General features: G+C 46.3%; 1 protein-coding gene across 1 annotated transcript in view; it reads left to right on the forward strand.

Moving 5' to 3' along the window:
• DDO (D-aspartate oxidase) overlaps positions 1-23,989 on the forward strand; it is a 65,446-nt gene extending 41,457 nt beyond the window's left edge. The window contains exon 5 of the mRNA XM_033938878.1: positions 22,810-23,989. Within this exon, the coding sequence (XP_033794769.1) occupies positions 22,810-23,377 (568 nt within the window). The 3' untranslated portion in view covers positions 23,378-23,989. The remainder of the gene's footprint in view (positions 1-22,809) is intronic.
• The last annotated feature ends 3,633 nt before the right edge of the window (positions 23,990-27,622 follow it).

Raw genomic sequence — 27,622 nt, forward strand, 5'->3', positions numbered from 1 at the left:
AGCGTGTTAGATTTCAAGAGAAAATGGGATATTCATGTGGGATCTGTAGGAGAGTAAGAATCAGGGTGTGGGTCATTGGTATGGGCAGACTCGATGGGCTATGGCCCTTTTCTGCCGTCAATTTCTATGTTTCTATGTTAAGAGGTGATAGGCTCCAGAGTAATCTGAGGAAATACTTTTTTATAGAAAGGATGGTAGATGCATGGAACAGTCTCCCAGAAGAGATGGTGGAGACAGAGACTGTGTCTGACTTCAAAAGGGCCTGGGATAGACATGTGGGATCTCTCAGAGAGAGAAAGAGGTAATGGTTACTGTGGACGGGCCATTTGGCCTTTATCTGCCATCATGTTTCTATGTCTATGTTTCTTTGTGCAGAATAGGCCTGGTTTCCAAAACAAATGCACCGTACTTAAGAACATAAGAATAGCCTTACTGGGTTAGACCAATAGTCCATCGAGGCCAGTATCTTGTTTTTAACAGTGGCCAATCCAGGTCACAAGTACCTGGTAGAATCCCAAATAATAGCAACATCCCATGCTACCAATCCCAGGGCAAGCAGTGGCTTTCCTCACGTCTATCTCAATAGTAGACTAAGGACATTTTCTCCATGAATTTTTCTAAACGTTTTAAATCCCAGATACACCATATCCTCTGGCAACGAGTTCCAGAGTTTAACTATTCATTGAGTGAAAAAATATTTCCTCCTATTTGTTTTTAAAAGGCGAAGGACGTAAGAAGACTTGAAGTGGTCCAGAAGAGGGCGATAAAAATAATAGGTTTGCGCCAGAAGATGTATGAGGAGAGACTGGAAGCCTTGAATATGTATACCCTAGAGGAAAGGAGGGACAGAGGGAATATGATTCAGACGTTCAAATACTTGAAGGGTATTAACATAGAATAAAATCTTTTTCAAGAGCAATGTTAGGAAATTCTACTTTATGGAGAGGGTGATGGATGCTTGGAATGCGCTCCCGAGAGAGGTGGTGGAGAGTAAAACTGTGACTGAGTTCAAAGAAGCGTGGGATGAACACAGAGGATCTAGAATCAGAAAATAACAGTAAATATTGAACTAAGGGCAGATTTGCATGGTCTGTGTCTGTATATGGCCGTTTGGTTGAGGATGGGCTGGGGAGGGCTTCAATGGCTGGGAGGGTGTAGATGGGCTGGTGTGAGCTTTGATGGAGACTTTAGCAGTTGGAACCCAAGCACAGAACCGGGTAGAGCTTTGGATTCTTGCCCAGAAATAGCTAAGAAAATGTAAAAATTTTCTGTTTTGTGACTACAACATGTCAGATTTGAAATGTGTATCCTGCCAGAGCTGGTGTTGTAACCATATACTTCTACTAAGACTAATAATAATAATAATTTTATTCTTATATACCGCTAAAGCCGTGGTAGTTCGAGGCAGTTTACAACAAAGAAGAGCTGGACAATCAGTGAATATAGGAACAATGTAAGATCATCAAAATACAGGAGAGCATGATACAGAGGTGAGGCATGAGAGACCTTGGGAACAATTTGGTTGGATATGGAGAGGTAGGGCTTAAGAGGACTTGGTTACAAATTGGTTGAACAAGTTTGTTTTTATAAGTTTTCTGAAACTTAGGTAGGAAGAGGAGTGGGTGATAATGTTACCCAACCAATCGTTCAGTTGACCTGCTTGGAAGGCAAGTGTTCTGTTCAGGTATCTTTTGTAATGGCAGGCCTTTAGTGTTGGGTGGTTGAATAGATGGACTCTGCGTGTGGGTCTGGATGGACATTCTAGGTTGAAGTGGGGAACCAAGTACAAGGGGGCCAAACCTAGAATGGATTTGAAACAGAGACAGGCAAATTTGAACACCACTCTCACTTTGAGGGGCAGCCAGTGGAGTTTTTGGTAGTAGGGAGTTAGGTGTTCCCAGTTTTTTAACCTAAAGATCAATCGGATTGCCGAGTTTTGGATGATTCTGAGTTTGAGTGATTTTTTTTGAAAGACCCCAGATAAATGATGTTACAGTAGTCGAGTGAGCTTAGAATGGAGGATTGCACCAGTAAGTGGAATGAGACAGCATCAAAGTATTTTCTGATACTTCTTAATTTCCACAATGTTGAGAAGCTTTTTCTGACCAGCAAGTCAGTGTGAGCTTCAAGGGTAAGGTGGCGGTCCAGAGTTACTCCCAGAATTTTTATTGAATCTGTAATCGGAAAGACCTGACCATTCAAGGAAATTGATGAATCTTTGATTTTGTCATTCGGACTCGCCAGGAAGAATTTGTTTTTTCTGAATTGAGTTTTAATTTGAATTCGGCCATCCATAGTTTGATTTGCTTTAATATGGAACCGGGGTCGCAGCGAGAGGTAGCTCCGCCCACCCCCACCGCGTCACAGGTCGCGTCGGCGCCCGGGCTCCCCTTTAAGAAGAAGGGAGCCAACGGCGCCCAGCCATTCGGCGCACGACTAAGGCGAGCGGCAAAGGCGCTCGCCTTAGCGAGAGCGCCTTTGCAAAGGAGCCTTGAGAAGGAGCCCAGGCAGCCCAGCAGCAAATCTAACTTCTAAAAAACTTTAAAAAAAAAAAAAAAAATTTTCTTCTCTTCTCATTCTTTTATCTCTCTCTACTTTTCAGCTAGCTGCACGCCAGGCACCACTCCCAATCTCCCAGGAGCAAGGATAAAGAAATGGAGGCTACAGGAACCCAGGGGAGCTACCCAGTATACTGCATCGAATGTCATATGTATGACTACCTCCCCTCCGGGAGGCAGGCGTACATATGCAGTCGATGTCAGGAAATGGATAGCCTGAAGAAGGAGGTCGGGAGACTGCAGGTTCGAGTACAGGAACTGGAGGGACTGTGCACCATACAGGAACAATGCTGGGCAACTGAGGACACCGCCAGAGAGGACCACATCACGGAACAAGTTAGAGAGCTCGAGAAATTCATCGAGGAGGCCTGCAGGATGGTGGAGGCACAGGATCACCAGCACAGCAGGGGAGAACTACCAGTCGGACGACAAAATCCACCAGACACCATGGGAGTAGGACCTTGCAGAGAATCTGGACAGGCAGACGAGGACGAGACCCAACAGAACCCGGAGGAAGAAATAGCGGTCTGCGCCACTGACACAGACCTGAGACCAAAGAGACAGTTGAGGAAGGGGAGATCTGCTATCGTAGTGGGAGACTCAATCCTGAGAGGAGTGGACAGTCACATAGCTGGAGGGAGAGAGGACCGACTAGTGACATGTCTCCCGGGGGCAAGAACGAAGGACGTCATCGACAGAATTGAGAGGATCCTGGAAGGGGCCGAGACGGAGGAGACAGCTGTAGTAATCCATGTTGGAACCAACGACGTCAGCAGGAGGGACTACAACAGGACTGCACTAACTGATCAGTTCAGGATCCTGGGGAGGAAACTGAAACTGAGGGCAAGGAAGATAGCCTTCTCGGAGATCCTGCCAGTACCGAGAGCGGACGCAAGGAGGCAGAGTGAACTACAAGCAATAAACGGTTGGCTCAGGAGATGGTGCGAGGAGGAGGGTTTCCATTTTGTTCGGAACTGGACAACTTTCTTGGGAAAGAATAAGCTCTTCAGGAGAGACGGACTGCACCTTAGCACGACTGGGACGAGGATGCTGGCACGCAACGTCCAGAGCGTCATAGATTTGGCTTTAAACTGAGGAAGAGGGGAAAGCCAACAGTCGATCTGACACATTGGACAAAAGTATCAAATGAGGATACTGAGAAAGGACATTGTAAAAGATGGCTCGGGACTGAGAAAGGACATTGTAAAAGAGGGTTCGGGACTGAGTGGGACTTTTTGGAAAAAGGATCTAAGGATGCAACACAGGGGCCCAGGGCAAAGGACATTGAGCAAGGACATTGTAAAAAAGGGATCGGGACTGAGAGGGCCAAGGACATTGAACAAGGGCATTGTAAAAAAGGGATCGGGACTGAGTGGGAAATTTTGGGAAAAGGACCAAAGGACGCAATGCAGATGCCCAGGGCCAAGGAACAACGGAATCCAGAGGGACAACCAAAAATGGGGAAACAGGCTGAGAACGAAACAGACACACCACAGGAGGAGGATGACCAGGATGAGGCTTGGGGATTGGCAACTCACGAGGGGGTCGCCAGGAGCGCCAAACCACAAGGAAAACCAGCAAGAAGGGCGAACAACCGGGATTTACATTGCCTATACACTAATGCTAGGAGCCTAAGGGCCAAAATGGGAGAGCTGGAATTTTTAGCCAACAAAAAGGGCCTAGACATAATTGGAGTCACAGAAACGTGGTGGACTGATGACAACAAATGGGATGTAGCTTTACCAGGGTTCAAACTCTAAAGGAGAGATAGGCCACACAAAAAGGGTGGAGGAATAGCGCTATATATAAAGGATTACATACCTTCAACCAGGATGGAAACAACAGCAAGGGCGGAGGACTTGGAATCACTATGGGTTAAGCTATCCGGAGGAACTGGAGCAGACATAAAATTGGGTCTGTACTATCGCCCACCGGGACAAACGGAAGAAATCGACCAGAATCTGGAGGCTGATTTGGGGCAGGTATGCAAAATCGGAAGTGTGGTGGTGATGGGGGACTTCAACTACCCGGGAATAGACTGGAGTATAAGGCACTCAAACTGCATGAGGGAAACTAAATTCCTGGAGGTCACGAGGGACTGTTTCATGGAACAACTGGTCACGGAACCAACACGGGGAGATGCCACTCTTGACCTAATCTTCACCGGACTAAGGGGACCCGCTAAAGAGGTGGCGGTACTAGCCCCACTAGGAAACAGCGATCACAATACGATCCAGTACAGGCTAGAAATTGGACCATCAAAGGTGAAAAAAACTACAACGACAGCACTGAACTTCAGAAAAGGGAATTATGATGCCATGAGGAAAATGGTGGGAAAGAAACTCAACGACACCGCAAGGAATATGGAGTCTGTAGAAAAAGCCTGGACCTTACTTAAGGGCACGGTGCACGAAGCACAAAATCTGTGCGTCCCCGAGTTCAGGAAAGGGTAAAAAAAAATAGAGCAAAAAACCCAGTGTGGATAACAAATGCAGTGAAAAAGGCGATAAGTAACAAGAAGGCATCATTCAAAAAATGGAAAAAGGACCAGTCAGAGGTCAACCAAAAGGAGCACAAAAAACACCAAAAGGAGTGTCACCGAGTGGTTAGGAAAGCAAAAAGAGAGTATGAAGAGAGATTGGCGGGGAAAGCAACAAACTTCAAATCATTCTTCAGGTACGTCAAGGGGAAGCAACCAGCAAGGAAGGAAGTGGGACCCTTGGATGATGGAGACAGAAAGGGAGTGGTAAAAGAGGAAAAGGAGATAGCTGACAGGTTAAACGAGTTCTTCACTTCAGTTTTCACGAGGGAGGACACAACCAACATTCCGGAACCGGAAGGGATCGTAAAAGGAGATCAGGATGAAAATCTGGTCCAACTAGAGGTGAGGAAGGTGGATGTCCTCAGGCAGATTGACAGGCTAAAGAGCGACAAATCGCCGGGTCCGGACGGCATTCACCCAAGAGTACTCAAGGAACTAAGGAACGAAATAGCTGAGCCACTTCGACAAATATGCAACCTATCCTTGAAAACAGGAGAGATTCCGGAAGACTGGAAAATAGCAAATGTCACGCCCATCTTCAAGAAAGGCTCAAGGGGAGACCCAGGAAACTACAGGCTGGTGAGCTTGACATCGGTCCCGGGAAAGATGATGGAAGCGCTGATTAAGGACAGCATCTAGGAACACATCGATAACACTGGGCAGCTAAAGCCGAGCCAGCATGGCTTCTGCAAGGGCAGGTCATGCCTCACAAACTTATTATATTTCTTTGAGGGGGTAAACAGCCAGGTGGATAAAGGGGAATCTATAGACATCATTTACCTTGACTTCCATAAAGCCTTCGACAAGGTACCACACGAAAGACTGCTAAGGAAGCTATGGAACCACGGGGTGCAAGGGGAGGTCCACAGATGGATCAAAAACTGGCTGGCGGACAGGAAACAGAGGGTTGGAGTAAAGGGCCATTACTCAGACTGGCAATGGGTCACGAGCGGAGTTCCACAGGGGTCGGTGCTGGGACCGCCTGTTCAATATATTTATTAACGACCTGGAGGCAGGAACAAAATGTGAGGTTATTAAATTTGCGGATGATACCAAACTATACAGCAGGGTTGAAAACACGGAGGACTGCAAAGATCTCCAAAAAGACCTGACAGCGCTGGAAGAGTGGGCCAAAAAGTGGCAAATGAGCTTCAACATAGGGAAATGCAAGGTCATGCATGTAGGGAAAAAGAACCCGATGCTTACTTACAAAATGGGGGGATCACCGCTAGGGGTGAGTAACCTTGAAAGAGACCTGGGAGTGATGGTAGACACATCATTGAAGGCGTCGGCGCAGTGCACCACAGCCTCAAGGAAGGCAAACAAAATGTTGGGCATCATTAAGAAGGGTATAACGTCCAGGACAAAGGAAGTCATCCTGCCACTGTATCGTGCAATGGTGCGCCCACACCTGGAGTACTGCGTCCAGTACTGGTCGCCGTACCTCAAGAAGGACATGGCGGTACTTGAGAGAGTCCAGAGAAGAGCAACTAAGCTAATAAAAGGTATGGAGGACCTCTCATATACTGACAGACTGAAGAAGCTGGGGCTTTTCTCCCTGGAAAAGCGGAGACTTAGAGGGGACATGATAGAAACCTTCAAGATCATGAAGGGCATAGAAAGAGTAGACAGGGACAGATTTTTTAAATTATGGGGAACCACAAGTACAAGGGGACACTCAGAGAAATTGAAAGGGGGAAGGTTTAGAACAAACGCCAGGAAGTTCTTTTTCACCCAGAGGGTGGTGGATACATAGAACACGCTACCGGAGGATTTGATAAGCAGGAGCACGCTACAGGGCTTCAAAGAAGGTTTGGATAGGTTCCTAGAGGACAAAGGGATTGAGGGGTACAGATAGGAATAGAGGTAAGTTATAGGGATAGGATTAGAGGATTAGAGGCAGTAGAAAAATTAGGCAGGGGCACTGTTCAGGCAATTTGGTCTGATGGGCCGCCGCGGGTGCGGACCGCTGGGCAAGATGGACCTCTGGTCTGCCTCAACGGAGGCAACTTCTTATGTTCTTATATCTGTTCCTGAAGTATCTAGGCAACTAACCTGAACAATCTTATTCCACAATAACTGATACCTAAAATGTTAATAACCACCTTTAACTTTCTTAATTCCACTCAATTTGTAGCATCTTTTAACCATTGTAAACCGCATAGAACTTCACGGTCCTGCGGTATACAAACTGTTGTTATTATTATATCTTTTTTTTCAAGAGATCGGCAGGAGAGATGCCCCTCTCTCATGCTGATTTAGAAGTTGAGACCCATAAAGGAGAATTGGGAATAGTAGTTACATCACATCGATGAGTACAAGATACTTTGTTGCAGGTAGATAAGGTGATGGGAAGAGAAGGTTACATTAGTACCAAAGGAAGGGATAAACAGTAGCGGGGCAGGAGGGGTGGCAATTGCAGATTCACAAATGGAATAAGGGGAAACTAGAAATGGGGTAAAAAATGTTGATTATTCTTAGCTTGGCAAATAGGCTGAGTTACTGAGTTGTAAGAAATTTATCAAACAAGCTTTTCCTGAAGATGAGGCAGTTTGTCTCTGTCCTTATAGATGTGGAAAGGCTGTTCTAGGTTCTGGTGGCTGCATAAGTGAACAGGGTGTTGAATATTCATTTTATTTCACTCCCCTGGAGGACACTTTCTGACCTAAAAAAAAAACAAAAAACATTAATTATATATATATATATATTAATAATAACTTTCTGTAAATGGCAGGTAGAACTAGAAGTAGCAAGACTTCAATCAAAACAGGCAGTGTAGTCACAGGAAGTACCCAGGGGATGGCTATGGTTCAAGTACAGATGGAGGAGGAACCAGGACGGAGGGCAGAGATCTCTGTACAGACCGAGGCCATCCCCTCAAAGATGTCTACAATCTCAACGCAGACAGAAGTAATGGATCAACCGGACGAAAGCCTTTTGATGGAGCTGAAGAGCCTGAGAGAGGAGGTTCAGCGTTTAAGGAGCATCCGAGACGACGAGACCTTCATCGATGGAGTCATCCAGGAGCTGTCTCAGATCGCTGAACAGGAACCTGACAAGACCTCCCTGGGAACACCCATAGCATCCAAAACGGCCACCTTGAGACAAACTACCGGAATGCAGGAAATGGTTGGAGACGCTGACTCCTGGCAGTTGGTGACTTCCTTCACAAGAAAACGCAGAGAACCTAACTCTGTCTCTTTTTCACCCATACAGGACAGCTCAACATCGACACCTCATATCGCCCTGAGGAACAGATATCAGCTGCTACAGGAAGGTCCGGAGAAAGAGCTACAAGTAGTTGTTCAGCAGACGGTTCCAACTCCGGAATCAACAGTACAGCCCACCCCTAAGAAGCGCAGAGTGGTGGTCATCGGTGATTCGCTGCTGAGGGGTACCGAGGGACCAATCTGCAGACCAGACCTACAATCAAGAGAGGTCTGCTGTTTGCCAGGGGCCAGGATCCGGGATGTCACTGCTTGCATTGACAGACTCATCAAGCCCCGAGACCACTTCCCCATGGTTCTAATCCACGTCGGAACCAACGACACCGCAAGGAGCAGCCCGGACAGCATACCTGAAGACTTCAGGGCCCTGGGGGAGAAGCTGAGGAGGATGGATGCGCAGGTAGTCTTCTCGATTCTCCCAGTGAGGGCAAGGGCAGAACCAGAGAGGATCGAATACAGAGGGCGAACGAATGGCTGCGAGGATGGTGCAAGGAGATGAACTTCGGGTTTCTGCACCATGGAGAAGCATTACAAGGACTACAGGGACACGACGGGCTACACCTAACCAGAAGAGGGAAGAATGTCCTTGGCTGCTGCCAGAAGGATTCTGGGCTGTATAAAGAGAGGCGTAGTCAGTAGAAGAAAGAAGGTGTTGATGCCCCTGTACAGGTCATTGGTGAGGCCCCACTTGGAGTATTGTGTTCAGTTTTGGAGACCGTATCTGGCGAAAGACGTAAGAAGACTTGAGGCGGTCCAGAGGAGGGCGACGAAAATGATAGGAGGCTTGCACCAGAAGACATATGAGGAGAGACTGGAAGCCCTGAATATGTATACCCTAGAGGAAAGGAGAGACAGGGGAGATATGATTCAGACGTTCAAATACTTAAAGGGTATTAACGTAGAACAAAATCTTTTCCAGAGAAAGGAAAATGGTAAAACCAGAGGACATAATTTGAGGTTGAGGGGTGGTAGATTCAGGGGCAATGTTAGGAAATTCTACTTTACGGAGAGGGTGGTGGATGCCTGGAATGCGCTCCCGAGAGAGGTGGTGGAGAGTAAAACTGTGACTGAGTTCAAAGAAGCGTGGGATGAACACAGAAGATTTAGAATCAGAAAATAATATTAAAGATTGAACTAGGCCAGTTACTGGGCAGACTTGTACGGTCTGTGTCTGTGTATGGCCGTTTGGAGGAGGATGGGCAGGGGAGGGCTTCAATGGCTGGGAGGGTGTAGATGGGCTGGAGTAAGTCTTAACAGAGATTTCGGCAGTTGGAACCCAAGCACAGTACCGGGTAAAGCTTTGGATTCTCGCCCAGAAATAGCTAAGAAGAAAAAAAAAAAAAAAGAAAAAAAAATTTTTAAATTGAATCAGGTTGGGCAGACTGGATGGACCATTCGGGTCTTTATCTGCCGTCATCTACTATGTTACTATGTTACTATGTTACCGCCTAGCCCGCCTACTCCACAGGGCTTTAAACTAGGTAAGTCGGGGGAGGGTACAGGCGCAAACAACATACCAGGCGAACTAAAATGCCAATACATTTTTGAGGCTGAGGAAAGTAGTCACAGGAATTCTAGGTCTGGGTCAGGGGTGAGTGCACACACTTTTGAGTTGGGAGTAGGGTCACATCATATTTATGGGTCACATTGTAATTCCGGGTCTAAGGGGAGTACACACTGTAGTTCTGGGTATATGGGGAGTACACATTGTGGTTCCGGGCCTCAAGAAAGCACAAATAACACAAACAATGCTAAAGGTGTTCAAGTAGCTCAAGCAGGAATATCCCCACTGAGACGTAACAAAAATATAACATGGAGGGCTATGTACGTCAACGCACACAGTTTAGGAAACAAGATCCTGGAATTGGAAACAGAAATAAGGAATGCCGACCTGGATGTGGTGGCGATATCCGAAACCTGGCTCACAGACTCCCACGGGTGGGACATGGTCATACCTGGTTACAACTTGCTTCGCCGGGACAGAGAGGGTAGGATGGGAGGGGGTGTAGCATTATATACTAAAGATGACATTAAGGTCACGAGAATCTCAGATGTCCAGTATACTGGGGAATTCCTTTGGGTTAATTTGGCCAGAGGGAAGGACAAATGCTTGTATCTTGGTGTAATTTACAGACCCCCAAGACAACAGGATGACCTGGATATGGAAATAATCGAAGATATAGAAAATATCACCTTGCGTGGGGACACAGTATTGCTAGGTGACTTCAACATGCCCGATGTGGATTGGGTTACACTTACCTCTGCTTCCGGCAGCAGCAGGAGGCTATTAAACTCTATGAAAGGAGCAAGCCTCAGGCAACTGGTGTTGGAACCGACAAGGGATCAGGCAATACTGGACCTGATACTTACCAATGGAGAAAGTGTCACAGAGGTCTCGGTGGGCGACACATTGGCCTCCAGTGACCACAACATGGTATGGTTCAATATCAGGAAAGGTTTCACTAAATCTACTACACTAACCAAAGTCCTCAAATTCAAGGACACAAATTTCAAAGAAATGGGAGACTTCGTTCACCAGGCGCTACAAAGCCAAGAAGAAACCGATAACGTGGAAGACATGTGGTCGGCTTTGAAAGCAACCATACAAGAAGCAACAAACCGCTATGTAAAATCAGTAAGTAAACGGCGAAGGAACAATAAGCCACAGTGGTTTACTGCGGAGATCTCAGACCTGATCAAGGAGAAGAAAAAAGCATTCATCTCTTACAAACAATCGGGGAAGCAGGACTCTAGAGCAGACTACCTAACCAAATCAAAAGCCGTCAAAACAGCAGTCAGGGAGGCTAAATTCCACATAGAGGAGTCTCTAGCAAAAAACATCCAGAAGAGAAATAAATCCTTCTTCAGGTATATCAGTGAAAGAAGAAAAAACTCAGGCGGGATTGTACGTCTTAGGAAACCAGACGGAGACTATGTGGAAAAAGATTCGGAAAAAGCCCAACTATTAAATGAATACTTCTGCTCAGTCTTCACCCGAGAATCACCAGGGCACGGTCCTCAGTTACAGCCAAGGGTTGGCTCAGTTGACCCGTTTAGTAACTTTGAGTTTACGCCCAGCAGTGTCTACGGTGAGCTGTCAAGGCTCAAGGTTAGCAAGGCAATGGGGCCGGACAACCTGCACCCCAGGGTGCTTAGAGAGCTGAGTGATGTCTTGGGGGAGCCACTGTCCGCGCTCTTCAACCTCTCCCTTAGTACAGGCAGCGTCCCGTTGGACTGGAGGACGGCTAACGTCATTCCACTGCACAAGAAAGGCTCAAAGATGGAGACAGCAAACTACAGACCAGTGAGTCTAACATCGATAGTGAGCAAACTAATGGAAACTCTAATCAAACACCAATTAGATAAGATGAGGAGAATCTACGGGATCCCCGACAACATGGATTTACTAAGGGGAGATCCTGCCAATCCAATCTGATCAGCTTCTTTGACTGGGTGACAGGGAAGCTGGGTATTGGGGAGTCCCTGGACATCGTGTACCTGGACTTTAGCAAAGCATTCGATAGCGTACCACACTGCAGGTTACTGAGCAAGATGAGTTCTATAGGATTAGGTGACACATTGACAAAATGGGTTGGGAGCTGGCTTGGAGGCAGGCTCCAAAGGGTGGTGGTGAACGGCACCCCCTCCGAAATGACGGAGGTGATTAGTGGAGTACCACAGGGCTCAGTCTTGGGTCCAATCCTATTCAACATCTTTATAAGAGACTTGGCAGAAGGGCTTCGAGGTAAAATAACATTATTCGCTGATGACGCCAAACTGAGTAATGTAGTGGGCAAATGCACAACAGACGAAGATTCAATGCCCGACAACATGATGCACGACCTACTCCTACTGGAGCGATGGTCTAGGACATGGCAACTCAACTTCAATGCCAAAAAATGCAAAGTTATGCACCTGGGCAACCAGAATCCATGCAAGTCTTATACCCTTAATGGCGAGATCCTAGGAAAAACGGTATCAGAACGAGACTTGGGGGTAATCGTCAGTGAGGACATGAAGTCTGCCAATCAAGTGGAGCAGGCTTCGTCCAAGGCAAGACAAATCATGGGCTGCATACGAAGGGGTTTCGTCAGTCGTAAGGCGGAAGTCATTATGCCATTGTATAGATCCATGGTGAGGCCCCACCTGGAATACTGTGTGCAATTCTGGAGGCCGCATTATCGCAAGGATGTGCTGAGACTGGAGTCGGTGCAAAGAATGGCCACCCGGATGGTCTCGGGACTCAAGGATCTTCCGTACGAAAAACGGCTTGACAAATTACAGCTATACTCGCTCGAGGAGCGCAGAGAGAGGGGAGACATGATCGAGACGTTCAAGTATCTTACGGGCCGAATCGAGGCGGAGGAAGATATCTTCTTTTTCAAGGGTCCCACGACAACAAGAGGGCATCCGTTGAAAATCAGGGGCGGGAAACTACAAGGTGACACCAGGAAATTCTTTTTCACTGAAAGAGTGGTTGATCGCTGGAATAGTCTTCCACTACAGGTGATTGAGGCCAGCAGCGTGCCTGATTTTAAGGCCAAATGGGATCGGCACATGGGATCTATTCACAGGGCAAAGGTAGGGGAGGGACATTAGGGTGGGCAGACTAGATGGGCCTTGGGCCCTTATCTGCCATCTATTTCTATGTTTCTATGAGGGGATGATCAGTTGGTGAGTGTTCCTGATTTTGGGCGATACGAAGGAGGAGTTGGAGAACAAGTGAATTATTTGTTCAGGAGAGTTGGAGTTGAGGGTGTGATAGATGATGTAGAATAGCGTAAACAAAATTTGAGCATTTACAGGTAGCCAGTGAAGTTTGTGATGATAAGCAGAGAGAGGATCATATTTCTTTAAGCCGAAGATCAATCTGATTGCAGTGTTTTAAGTCATTTAGACTTTGTGCATATTGAACATAAAGAACATAAGAATTGCTGCTGCTGGGTCCATTGTGCCCAGCAGTTGGCTCCCGTGGCGGCCCTTAGGTCAAACACCAGTGCTCTAACTGAGACTAGCCTTACCTGTGTATGTTCTGGTTCAACTGGAACTTGTCTAACTTTGTCTTGAATCCCTGGAGGGTGTTTTCTCTCTGGGTGAAGAAGAACTTCCTTACGTTTGTATGGAATCTATCCCCTTTTAACTTTAGAGAGTGCCCTCTCGTTCTCCCTACCTTGGAGAGGGTGAACAACCTGTCTTTATCTACTAAGTCTATTCCCTTCATTATCTAGAATGTTTCTAATCTAATCTAATCTAAACCTTAAGTTTATATACCGCATCATCTCCATGAGAATGGAGCTCGACACGGTTTACAAGAACTTAAAATAGTGGGTAGAGAAGAAGAAAAAGGATTACATGAACTTATGTGTAGAAGAGGGAAGAGAAAGGGGGGAAGGATAGAGCTACAATTTGCTGAAAAGCCAGGTTTTCAGTTGTTTGCAGAATAACTGAAGGGAGCGGGGTGGTGAGATCGTTCCAAAGACCTGTGATTTTGAAGAGAAGGGATTTTCCCAGTTTGCCTGAATAGTGGATGCCGCGTGGAGAGGGGAAGGCTAATTTAAGCCTTTGGGCAGTTCTGGAGGAGTCGGGACTGGAGGAGTTGAAAGACAGTGGGATAAGAGGAGGCAGGATTCCGTGAATGATCTTGAAAGCCAGGCAGGAACATTTGAAATGGATTCTGGAGATTATTGGGAACCAATGAAGTTTGGCAAGGAGTGGGGAGGCATGGTCAGACTTGCGTTTTGAGAAGATCAGTTTGGCTGCAGTATTCTGGATTAGCTGGAGTCTTAGAATACTTTTTTTTGATAGATTTAAGTAGATGGCGTTGCAGTAATCTAGTTTGGAGAGGATGATGGATTGGACAAGGATGGCAAAGTGTTTTTGGCTGAAGTAGGATCTAGCTTTCCTCAGCATGTGAAGGCTGAAAAAGCATGATTTTGCCAAGGAGTTGAGGTGGTCATTGAGGGAGAGAGAGGAATCGATAGTGATATCAAGGACCTTGCATGAGAACTCAAGCTGTAGTGTATCGCCTGTGGGTAGTGTGAAAAGTGTGGGCAGGTGTTCGAATTTTGGGCCGAGCCAGAGTAGTTTTGTTTTAGATTCGTTTAGTTTCATCTGTACCGAGAGGGACCAGGCACGGAGTCTCATTATGCAAGCTGTAATGTTTTCGTGGAGGTTGGTGAGGTTCTGGTCAGTCTCAAGGAGGACAAGGATGTCATCTGCATAAGTGTAGATTGTTTCCAGGGGGGATAGTTGAAAGAGTTTCAGGGAGGACATGTAGATGTTAAAGAGAATAGGGGAAAGGGGTGATCCTTGAGGGACACCGCAAGATGGAGTCCAAGGAGTGGACATGGTGCCATTTGTGTTGACGGTGTAGGAACGGGAGTGTAAGAAGTTTGAGAACCACATTAGGATGGTGGAAGCGATTCCAATCTTGGAAAGTTGGTAAAGTAGTATGTCTTGATGGACGACATCAAAAGCAGCGGAAAGATCGAATTGTAGTAGGACAGCAAATTTGTTACGTGAGTGTAGTTGTACCTTTGAAATTAGGGAAACTAGGAGGGATTCAGTGCTAAAGCAGGGTCTGAAGCCATGTTGGTAGGGGTGAAGAATGGAGAATCTCTCAAGATAGGAGGAGAGCTGGGTAGCAACTATGGTTTCTAGAAGTTTGGTAAGTAGAGGGATATTTGCTATGGGACGGTAGTTTGATGGTAGGGAGGGGTCGAGATCGGCTTTTTTCAGAATAGGTGATAAGGCAATGTGGCCCATTTTTGTGGAGAACAAGCCTGATAGTAGAGCAGAGTTAATGAGTCTCGTAAGGGAGGAGATGGCCTGTGCAGGAATGTTTTCATAAAGGTGGGATGGGAAAGGATCTAAGATGCATTTGTAGGATTTCAGTCTGAGGCAGAGTTTAGAGATCTGGGGTTCAGATATGGGTTCAAATGTCGTCCAGGATCTATCCGCTGGGATAGGGTTTGAGTCATTGGGAGGAAGAGAATTGTAAGAGACTGCTGAGGGGAAAGAGCTCCTTATGGTGGAAATCTTTTCATTGAAAAATTTGGCTAAGTCGTTTGCGGAAGGAGGGGAGAGGGGAGAGGTGGAGTCATTTTTTGAGGTTAAGTTTCGCCAGATGTAGAACAGAGTACTATTTTGATTTTTTGATCTGGTGATTTTATCTCCATAGAAATTCTTTCTTGCTTTTTTTAGTATTGTGTTATAGCACTTGATGTTGTCTCGCCAGGATTGTTTGTCTGAGGGGGATTTCGATTTTTTCCATTTCCGTTCCAGGCTCGACAATTCTGTTTTAGTTCCCTGTGATATGGAAGGTACCAGGGGGCTTTGTGGGAGTGGGAGATAGATTTTGTAGATAAAGGGGCCAGAGCGTGGTAGGTAGTCCCGGAAAGAGTAACCCAATTATGCCAGTTGGACTCTGGGTCTGTGTGTTTAGGAGAAGGGGGAAGTTGGTTAAGAAATTGGGTCCAGAACAATTCGCTCGTGATTTTTTTGTGGTAGGTGATAGATTTTGAGGGCTGGGGTGGAGTACCTAGATGAGACATGAAGATGGGGAGGCAGAAAGAACCTAGAAGGTGGTCAGACCACGGGACAAGGTCCCAGCGGGCCTCTTCGGCAGAAGTTTTGTGCTCAGTCAGGTCAAGGAAGCTGATGATGTCTAGTTTATGTCCTTTATCATGGGTAGGTGTGGGTGGAGGAGTGGTGAAGCCAAGGGAGGTGAGGAAGTCTTTGAATTCAGTTGTGTCCATGCTGGTGTTATCGTCAAGGTGGAGGTTAATATCTCCTATGATCAGTAGTCTCTGGAATTTTAGGAAGACTCTTGTTATAGTCTCTAGGACAAGTTCAGAGGATTTATTCCAGGGGATAGGAGGGCGGTAGAGAAGCAAGATGCCTAGTGGGTGGGGTTGGAGTTCGTCTTTAACTGAAGCTAGTAAGAATTCTAGAGAGGTATGGCTGCCCTTTTCAAGGAGCTGAACATTCCTAATGTTTTTCCCTTGAATTTAATGTTTTTAATAGCGATTGTAACCATTAAATAATTTTCCTTCTGTTTCATTATAGTTTGTAGAAATTCCCTCTAAAATGTATTGTAATTTGTATACATAAGTTTATTATTTTTTAATTTAATTATTGTATGTACGTTACCAAAAACTCTTATTTACTTGTACATCGCCTTGAATTTTGAATAGGCGATAAATCAAAATATTTAATAAACTTGGAAACTTGGAAGAATGATTTGTAAAGCAGAGCCAGGCCTCCTCCTTTCCGGTTGATTTTGGGTGAGAAGAGGCCGTGGTAGCCAGGGGGGCAGAGTTCGTTTTGTGTGAAAGTATCGTCTTTTTCGATCCATGATTCTGTGATGCACACGAAACCCGGATTAGAGAGTTGCGCGGGGACAGAAATCTCACCCGTCCCCACCCGTCCCCGCCAAAGTCCCACCCGTCCCCGTGAGGAATCCCCTCCGTCCCCACCCGTCCCCGCGAGGAATCCCCTCCGTCCCCGCCCGTCCATATAAACTTCAGAAATAGTTATTTCATTTAATTATGCTACTGAATTAAAGGCTCTGGTAGAAACCCATTTACAAATAAGCAAAAAGACTTTATTAATTTGAAAATATTAATTGGGAAGAATACATACTTTGCAAATGGGTTTCTACCAGAGCCTCTAATGTTTATAAATTTTTATCAACACAACTAATATACTACTTTATCCTGAAGCAAAATTAAAAAAAAGAAATATAATTCTTTTCCTACCTTTGTTGCCTGGTTTCTGCTTTCCTCATGTTCTCATTCAATTCCTTCCATCCACTGTCTCTCTTCCTTCTGCATCTTCCATTTGCTCTGTTACTGTGCCTCTCCCTTTCTTCCCCCTTCCAAATTGGTCTGGCACCCATCTTCTTCTCTCCGCTCCCCCCATAGTCTGGCATCTGTCTTCTTCCCTGCCAGCGTCTTCTCCCTACTCTCTCTTCCCCATTTCCTTTCAGCGTCCTTCTCCCCCCATCTTCCCCATGTCCTGTCAGCGTCCTTCTCCCCCCTCTGTCTTCCACATGTGCTTTCAGTGTCCTTCTCCCCCCTCTGCTTCCCCATGTCCTTTCAGCGTCCTTCTCCGTCTCTGTCTTCCCCATGGCCTTTCAGCGTCCTTCTCCACCCCCCCCGTCTTCCCCATGTCCTTTCAGCGTCCTTCTCCACCCCTTTGTCTTCCCCATGTGCTTTCAGCATCCTTCTCCCCCCTCTGTCTTCCACAAGTGCTTTCAGAGTCCTTCCCCCCCTCCTCCCGTCTTCCCCATGGCCTTTCAGCGTCCTTCTCCCCACTCCTTCTCTACCGCCCCGGGTGCAGCACAGCCGGCCAGGTCCCCTTACTTTTGTGGCCCTTCCCCGACCGACTGACAACAGCCCCGGTCCGACAAACCTCCCTGCCCTTAACTGCGAATCTAAATTACCTTATTACAGCTGCTGTAAGAAGATAATTTAGATTCGCGGCTACAGGGCAGGGAGGATTGTCGGACCGAGGCTGTTGTCGGTCGGTCGGGGAAGTGCCACAAAAGTAAGGGGACCTGGCCGGCTGTGCTGCAACTGGTGCGGGGTGTGGCGGGGCGGACCGCCCCCTCCCTTGGTAGCCACTCGAACCGCGAGGCTACTCTCCTCCTTACCTGCACTGCCTGCAGCACAGAGCCAAACGGAAGTCTTCCCGACGTCCGTTCGGCTCTGTGCTGCAAGCAGAGAAGGTAGGGAGAAGCGCCGCGCGACTGAGTACATCCAGCCCCGCGACCCTCGGAGGCGTCCCCACGGGATCCCCGCGACCCTAGGGGGCGTCCACACAGGATCCCCGCGACCCTAGGGGTGTCCCCACAGGATCCCCGTGACCCAAAGGGGGAACCCGCGGGATGCCCGCGGGTCCCGCGGGATTCCCGTCGTCCCCGTTCCCGTGCAGCTCTCTAACCCGGATCGGAGTCATCGAGTAGGTCTTTTATTATTTGGGTCTTGTTGCGGACTGATCTGGCGTTACAGTAGAGTGTAGGGACCGGGGTGAGAGAGACAGAGGTGAGGTTGGGTAGGTTGGCTGGAGGGACAGGCTTTAAGGAGGAGTGGTTTCTTCCTCTGTGTTTTTTGTTGTGATGAGTTCTAGTGTGTACTAGTGTGGGGATTCTGAGGCCTGGGCAGGTGTTTGAGACTGTGGAGTCGGGGAGGTTGGGGGGGAGAGATATTTGGCAGTGGGAAGTATTGGTGAAAGAGCAGAGAAGTAGAAGGAGGAGCCAGGAGGGTGGCTTCATGGTGGGAGCGAGGAGAGATAGTGAGAGAGGGTTTGGGCAGAGCTTGTCAGGCAGGAGGTGGGAGAGATTAGTGCTGCTAGTAAGATGCAGGCTGAGGAGGGGCTAGGCTATATAAAAGGTAGTAGTGATGGGCAGAGCAGGCTAAGTAAGTGGTGGTAGAGCTAGACATGCGATGAACATGCGATAACAGTAGAGGAGTAGTACAGGCTATATATGCAGTGTCAGGCTAAGATATGCAGTAGCTGGTTTTACATGCGGTTATACTTATAACAAGTGGTGACAGGTTGTGGTAACAAGTAACATGCGGTGGTAGGTTAAAAATAAGTAGTAGCAGGTTGTAAATGTTTTGATCATGTCCTCTCTTTTCAAGAGAGAAGAGGCCCAGTTTCTCTAATCTTTCGCTGTATGGCAACTTCTTCAGCCTCTTAACCATTTTAGTTGCTCTTCTCTGGACCCTTTTGTGTCCTCCTCCATGTACGGTGACCAGTGCGGGACACAGTATTCCAGGTGAGGGCGTACCATGGCTCGGTACAGCAGCATGATAACCTTCTCTGATCTGTTCGTGATCCCTTTCTTAATCATTCCTAGCATTCTGTTCGCCCTTTTCGCCGCCGCCAGCATAGAGAGAATTGCTATAGTCAAGTTGGGGTAGGGCAAGCATTTAGACTAGTACAGCAAAGTGGGGGCAGTAGAAGTAAGGTTTGATCAATCTTAGTTGCTTTAAACTATATATAGAAAGCTTTTTTCCAGAGGCTGGAAATTTGGGGTTAGGATACCAAGTACCTTGGAAGTTTTTTCCTCATTTAGCGTTGTGCCAGAGGGTAGGATTAGGGTCGTGGAGACAGTCTATGTGGCAGTGTGGGACCAGAGTAGTTTTGTTTAGGTGGTGTTTAATTTTAATTTGTTGGCGTGTCCAAGAATAGATTTTTTTCTATACCTTTGGAAACTTAACAACTGGATTGAGTGCAATTAAGAGAAAGATGTTGTCTGCTTAGGAGAGCAGACATTCATCATCGGTGAAGGGTAGGTTGCCTAAGATGCTCATAAATATGTTGAAGAGTACTGGGAAAAGTGGGGACCCCTGGGGCACACCATAATGCTATCCAGCTCTGAGAGAAGGACCTGTCTTTCCATACATAGTATTCTCTGTTTGTCAGGAACTCTTTGAACGAGTTGAAGACTGTTCTGCTTAGACCCAATTCATTGAGTTTACTCAGTAGGAGCTCTTGATCGACAGAATTGAATGCAACTGATATGTCGAACTGGAGGAGAATTGATTATTGCCCAGTTCTCAACATCTACTTAGCTTTCATTGTTAGTGTTAGTAGTGCTGTGTTGGGCTCTGAAGCCATATAGAAAAGGGTATAGGCAGGAGCAGAGGGAAAAGGGGGGAGGGAGTGGACCGCCCTGGGTGCCATCCTGGTGGGGTTGCTGGCACCTTTCTACCCCCCTTGATGCCACGCTCACGCCCTCCCTTCCCTCCCTCCTGTACAACTTTAAATCTTAGAATATTGTGTGCAATTCTGGAGGCCGCACCTTCAAAAAGATATAAAAAGGATGGAGTCGGTCCAGAGGAAGGCTACTAAAATGGTGTGTGGTCTTCATCATAAGGCGTATGGGGACAGATTTAAAGATCTCAATCTGTATACTTTGGAGGTAAGGGAAGATATGATAGAGATGTTTAAATACCTATGTAATGTAAATGCACATGAGTTGAGTCTCTTTCATTTGAAAGGAAACTGCAATGAGAGGGCATAGGATGAAGTTAAGAGGTGAGAGGCTCCGGAGTAATCTGAGGAAATACTTTTTTACAGAAGAGGTGGTGGAGACAGAGACTGAGTCTGAATTCAAGAGGGCCTGGGATAGGCACATGGTATCTCTCAGAGAGAGAAAGAGATAATGGTTACTGAGGATGGGCAGACTGGTTGGGCCATTTGGCCTTTATCTGCCATCATGTTTCTATGTTTCATCAGTGAGAGCAACTTCTCCGGCCTGCTGCTTGCACCATCCTGACTCCCCTCTGAAATCACTTCCTGGTCATGGGGCTAGGAAGTGACGTCAGAGGGAAAGCCAATAGTGCGAATAGCAGGCCTGAGAAGCTGCTCCCATTGATGGAGATTTAAAGAGGTACAGGGAGAGGGGGATGCAGAAGGAGCGGGGGAGCAGAGAAGCGTGCAGGGGGAGTGCCTCCTACCCTCGCTACGCCACTAGGCAGAAGAATTTGTGTAGGTTGTGAGATTTGTACAAACTAGCATTTCAAATAGCTTGGTGAGCAGAGGTATTCCAGCTATGGGTCTGAAATTAGATGTTGAGGTTGTGTCTGCTCCTTCATTTTTTTTGGAATTGGGGTGAGTGCAGTGCGACCCATTTGTGTGGGTACCTGACCCATTTTTAAGAGATTGTTCAACAGTGAGACCAGCAAAGGCATAAGTTAATTTGAAGATAAAAATAGCCTTACTGAGTCAGACCAATGATTCATCAAGCCCAGTAGCCCATTCTCACGGTGGCCAATCCAGGTCCCAAGTACCTGGCCCAAACTCAAGGAGTAGCAACATTCCATGCTACCAATCCAGGGCAAGCAGTGGCTTTCCCCATGTCTTTCTCAATAACAGACTATGATCTTTTCCTCCAGGAACTTGTCCAAACTTTTCTTAAAACCAGCTACGCTATCCGCTCTTACCACATCCTCTGGCAACGCGCTCCAGAGCTTAACTATTCTCTGAGTGAAAAAATATTTCCTCCTATTGGTTTTAAAAGTATTTCCCTGTAACTTCATCGAGTGTCCCCTAGTCTTTGTAATTTTTGACAAAGTGAAAAATCATCCACTTGTACCCGTTCTACTCCACTCAGGATTATGTGGACTTCAATCATATCTCCTCTTAAGTGTTGTGTGTTTCTAATAAATCATTGTTTCTAATAAACCATTGTTTTTAAGTTGCATATTCATAAATGAGGTTGTTGTTTCGAATGTTCATGAGGGTTTTTTTAGGGTCCTTGATTGAAATCTGGAACTGATAAGTCTCAGACTTAAATCTTTATGATTTCCAACAATCTCTGAGCAGGTTTCTGAGATCCTTTTTCCTCTCATTTAACTAACATCTATTTCTTGGTTCAGAATAAGCCAATATTTTGTTCAGGCAGAACAAGAAATGCCTCACCAATTTGCTTCCTTTCTTTGGAACTATAAATATGGTGTATATAGATTTTCAGAAGGCATTTGACAAAGTCCCTCATGAGAGACACCTGAGAAAATTAAAAACCCATGGGATAGGAGGCAATGTTTTTGTGGATTAGGAACTGGCTAATGGATAGAGAACAGAGGGGTAGGGTTAAATGGCTGTTTTTCATGATGGAGTGCCATAGGGATCTGTACGGGGATCTGTTTAAAATATTTATAAATGGTCTAGAAATCTGAATGACAAATGAAGTAATTAAATTTGCAGATGACACAAAACTATTCAATGTTGTTAAAACATGTGGAGTGTGAAAAATTGCAGGAAGACTGAGCATCCAAATGGTAAATGAAATTTAATGTAGACAAATGCAAAGTGATGCACATTGGGAAGAATAATCCAAATCATTACTACTACTGCCGGGGGGTATTGCTTGATGGTGGCAAAATTTTCTGGCAGGTCTGAGCTGTCAAGCCTTACGTTCCTGTCAATGGCTGAGCCAATCAGTACTCAGACATTGACCAGAAAGTAAGGCTACGACAGCTCAGATCTGCCGGAAAATTTTGCTCGCAAATGTAGGACAGTGAGGTTAGGGAATCACCCAGCAATAATAGAGAATCGCCTGAATCACTCGGTTAAATATTAATGACCTCGTAATACATTTGCATGGCAGTGTGGGAGACTGCTAGGAAGCTTGAATAAGACTACGGTAAGCTATTTTGATAATCCATCACTAAAATACATGAACTCTAAACTGGCTGGAACCAGTTTAGCAACCACATTAAAGTTTTGAGAATCTTTCCCTGAGTCTTGATATCCCTGTGTTTCAGCTCTTATATAATAATAATAATAACAGTTTATATACCGCAGGACCGTGAAGTCCTATGCGGTTTACAATGAATAAAAATGCTACAAATTGAGTAGAACTAACAAAGTTAGAGTTTAATGACTAACAGTTTTAGAGATCATTTGTTGTGGGATACTGTGATGGACAGGATCACTCAGCTTTTTCTTGCTTTCTTTTTCCTGGCAGATTAAGAGGACTTGGACACCAGATGGAAGATAGAAAAATTACAGACTTGTGGGAGTTGCACGGCCACTATGACGTCATCGTAAACTGCTCAGGGCTTGGAGCGCGAACCCTTGTGGGGGATTCAGAACTCTACCCCGTCAGAGGCCAGGTACTGAAAGTACAGGCTCCCTGGGTGACTCACTTCATTCGAGTTGGTGATGGATCTACCTACATCTACCCAGGGATGTGTAGTGTAACCCTTGGTGGAACGAGGCAGAAAGATGACTGGAGATTGTCAGTGGATTCCACTACCAGCCAGGATATCCTAAACCGCTGCTGTACTCTGGAGCCCTCCCTGAAGAAGGCCTATGGGATAACAGAGTATGTTGGACTCAGGCCTACCAGATCGGCCATCAGAGTGGAGAAGGAGATGCTGCTTCGAAACGGTTCCCAGCTACCTGTGGTCCACAATTATGGGCATGGTGGAGGTGGATTCTCTGTGCACTGGGGTACTGCCCAAGAGGCAACACACCTTGTAGAAGAGCTCATAGTACCACTCCAAGGCTCCTTAGCAAAAGCGAAACTCTAGGAGTCTATATGAGTGCTAGTGAGCTAGAGCCTGACTCTCTCTCAAGGTGCTGGACTTTAATTTTTCGTTGTGTTGTTTCTCCTTATTTTAGCTCCCATCTTTACCAGGGAGTCATCACAACCATGGTCTCTCTCCTTCATCCTCCTCCTCCGGTTTCAGTCAAGAAGCTGTCGTATGAATGTCTTCTTACCTTACTTCCCATTTGACTTTCATTAGAAAATTGCATTAGCCATGTGCCTTTCAGTCTATGAACAGTACTTGTGTAATATCCACAAAGCTTCTGGCTTGCTCCTGTGAAAGGTATCACAATTCGCCAAGGCTTTATCTGTTGGTCACAAACTCATTTGTTAAATGGTCCACCATCCCTAAAGCATTCTGCTAATTGGCACGCTCAGCACAGTACACAAACACAGACTGTCTATATGGGACATGATGGGAGGAGAAAAACACTTTTTACTCTGGATTCTTGGCCACCTGAATCATTGTATCTGAAGGGTAGGAAGTAGTGCTGCCCGATTTACAATTTGAATCAGTTCACCGATTCACTTCAGGTGAATCGAATTGAATCTATTTAAAAAAAAATAATAAATAAATCAGCCTCCCGATTTGGTAACTGACCCTCCCTCCCTTACCCCCTAAATCAGGAGCGGCAGCGCTGCTGCACCTGCTTTAGAGGGCGAGGGGGGAGGGTCGGCTTTCCCCCTGGCCTCCCCCTCCCGCGTATCCATTTACCTCATTTCAGCAGCCTGCAGTGAGGATCGCTTGTGCTAGCGATCTCTGCAAGTTGCTATAGGTCTTGGGAGCTGTTTACTCTGCCGCGATCCTGCCTCTGATGTCAGAGGAGGGGCGGGACCATGGCAGAGGGATGCACAGGAGGTCAGGGGGAACACACAGACCTTCCGGAGGGGGGGTGTAGTCCTTCTGGGGTGCTGGTTCAGGCCTTCAGCAGGGACAGGCAGGCCTTCAGAGGTGAGGGGACAGGCCTTTGGTGGGGAGGAGAGGAGAGAAGACACCCCTGCAAATTCAGAAAAAAACTGAAGCTGAGGTAGGGGATGACCACACAACAGGAGAAAGAGGGAGAACACAGGAAGACGTCCCCCCGCCCAAAGAGCCGAACACAATTTCAAATGTATTGCAGGAGGAAGAAGATTGGCCCTACACCATGGACATGGACTTATGACCCCCAAGGAACCCCCAAATAAAGAAGATGGGGATCATCATAGGTGACTCCATTATACGTCACGTGGACAGCCACACTGCAGGAGGAAGAGGACAGAATCGTCACCTGCCTGCCTGAAGCAAGAGTGAAGGATGTGGCCAACAGGATCTCCAGGATCATAGACAGCGCAGGGGGAGAGGACACTGCTGTGCTTATCCACGTGGGAACTAACGATGTGAGCGGGCGGAAGTACGACAGGGAAGAGATGAAGGGCCAGCTCTGCTCACTCGGAAGAAAACTGAAGATCGGGGAGGTGAAGGTGATTTCTCCGAGATCCTCCCGGTACCAAAAGCGGATGGAAAGAGACAAGGGTAATTGCAAGCGATCAACGCCTGGATGAGACGATGGTGCGAAGAGGAAGGCTTTGACTTCGTGCACAACTGAACGGCGTTCTGGGGAAAAAGCAAGTACTACAAAAAGGACGGACTACACCTCAACAAGGAAGGAGCAAGAGTATTGGTAGGCAACATGAAGAAGGCCATCGAGAAGGCTTTAAACTAAAAGACAGGGGAAAGCCGACAGTCGATAGCCCGGGCGACATGATGCCCTGAAGAAGGAACCACGGGCAACTACTCAGACACAGAAGGGGACGATCTCACAGCAAATAAGGGAGACAGGCAGGAAGGGACGACTCAGACACTGGAGGGGATGACCACACAACAAACAAGGGAGACAACACAGGAGCAGAAAAGGATACCGTGAAAGAAACAGTAGAGACAGCTAAGCGTAGAAATCCAAGAAGGTAACACAAAGAGAACTCAAATGTATTTATACGAATGCTAGAAGTCTGAGAAACAAAATGGGAGAATTAGAGACAATAGCAAGAAACGATGAACTGGAAATCATTGGCATAACAGAAACATGGTGGAATGATAAAAACAAATGGGACACAGTACTACAGAGATACAAACTATACAGAAGAGATAGAGTGGGGCAGAAAGGTGGAGGTATTGCCCTATATGTTCAGGAAGGAGTAGAATCTGTTGGAGTAGTTACAACGGAAAGGAAAGAGAAGCTGGAGTCCCTCTGGATCAAGATTCCTAGTAACAATGGCGCAAACACAAAAATTGGCCTTTACTATCGACCCCCAGGACAGACGGATGAGACAGACTCAGAAATGATGGAGGAAATCAAACAAGAATGCAAGACAGGCAATGTAATAATCTTGGGAGACTTCAATTTTCCGGGGATAGACTGAAACTTGGGAACCTTCAACTGCAGCAAGGAGGCCAAGTTCCTGGAGGCGCTAGGGGATTGCTTCCTGGAACACATGGTAAGAGAGCCGACAAGAGGCAACGCCACCTTGGACTTGGTCCTAAATGTCCTCACAGGACCGACAAAAGAAGTAGAGGTCACGGCCCGCTGGGGACGAGCGATCACAACATGATCAACTTTAAACTTGACATCGGGAAAGGAAAACTTAACCACGACCTTAAACTTTAAAAAGGGTAAATACGAACGCACGAGAGCCATGGTAAAACAACAGCTCAAGAAAAAGATGGACAAAATTAAAATGGTAGATCAGGCATGGTCCCTACTGAGAAATACTATCACGGAAGCACAAAATCTCAACATTCTGCGGATTTCCAAAGAAAGGAGAACTAAAGGCAAAGGAGAATGGGCATGGCTTACCAGACAGGTGAAGGAATCCATAAAAGAAAAGGACTCTAAAAAATGGAAACACACGAAAACAACCGAAGCTTGGAACAAACATAAAGATGATCAGAATAAATGTCACAAGGCGGTGAGGGATGCCAAAAAGGACTATGAGGAGAAAATAGTGCAAGAGGCTAAAAACTTCAAGCCCTTCTTTAGATACGTAAAAGGGAAAAAACCCACAAAAGAGGCGGTGGGACCGCTGGACGACCAGGGAAGAAAAGGGTACATCAAGGAAGACAAACATATTGCAGACAGACTAAATTCCTTTGCATCTGTCTTTACGAAGGAAGACACCGCAATAATACCAGAAGCAATGGAAGTGTTTAAAGGAGTAATAGAAGACAGCCTCACTACAGTAGAAGTGGACCTGCACCAGATATACTACCAGATTGACAAACTTAAAAGTGACAAATCCCCTGGACTGGATGGAATTCACCCGAGAATCCTAAAAGAATTGAAGGTTGAAATCGGAGAGCTATTGCAAAAACTTGCCAACCTAACAATTAGAACTGGACAGATACTGGACGACTGGAAGATAGTGAATGTCACGCCAATTTTCAAAAAAGGATCGAGAGGAGAACCGGGCAACTATAGACTGTGAGCCTTACGTCTGTTCCTGGAAAGATGGCTGAAGCACTGATTAAAGATAGCATAGTCCGACACTTGGATACACACGACCTGATGAAAGCCAGTCAGTATGGCTTCAGGAAAGGTAAATCATGTTTAACAAATTTACTTCAATTTTTTGAGACCGTGAACGAACAAATTGATAGTGGAGAACCGGTGGACATAATATACTTAGACTTCCAGAAAGCATTCAACAAAGTTCCACACGAAAGACTTCTCAGGAAACTACAAAACCATGGAATAAGGGGGGGGGGGGAACATACAAAGATGGATAGGCAAATGGCTGGAGAACAGAAAACAGAGAGTGGGCATAAATGGGAAGTTCTCCGACTGGGAGAACGTCACTAGCGGTGTACCCCAGGGCTCGGTACTTGGGCTGATTTTATTTAATATATATATCAATGACCTAGAAGAAGGAACATCCAGTGAGATCATCAAGTTTGCAGATGTCACAAAGCTATGCCGGGCGATCAGATCGCAGAAGGATAGCGAGGAACTCCAGAGCGACTTGTGTCAGTTAGAGAAATGGGCAGAGAAATGGCAGATGAAATTTAATGTGAAGAAATGCAAAGTAATGCATTTAGGCAGAAAAAATAAGGAATACGAGTATAGAATGTCAGGTGCAACTCTGGGTAAGAGCGAACAAGAAAAGGACCTGAGTGTACTGATAGAAAGGACCCTGAAACCGTCAGCACAATGTGCGGCGGCAAAGAAAGCAAATAGAATGTTGGGCATGATAA

The sequence above is a fragment of the Geotrypetes seraphini genome, chromosome 3 (assembly GCF_902459505.1).
Source record: "Geotrypetes seraphini chromosome 3, aGeoSer1.1, whole genome shotgun sequence".
In the NCBI taxonomy this organism is placed as follows: Eukaryota; Metazoa; Chordata; class Amphibia; order Gymnophiona; family Dermophiidae; genus Geotrypetes; species Geotrypetes seraphini.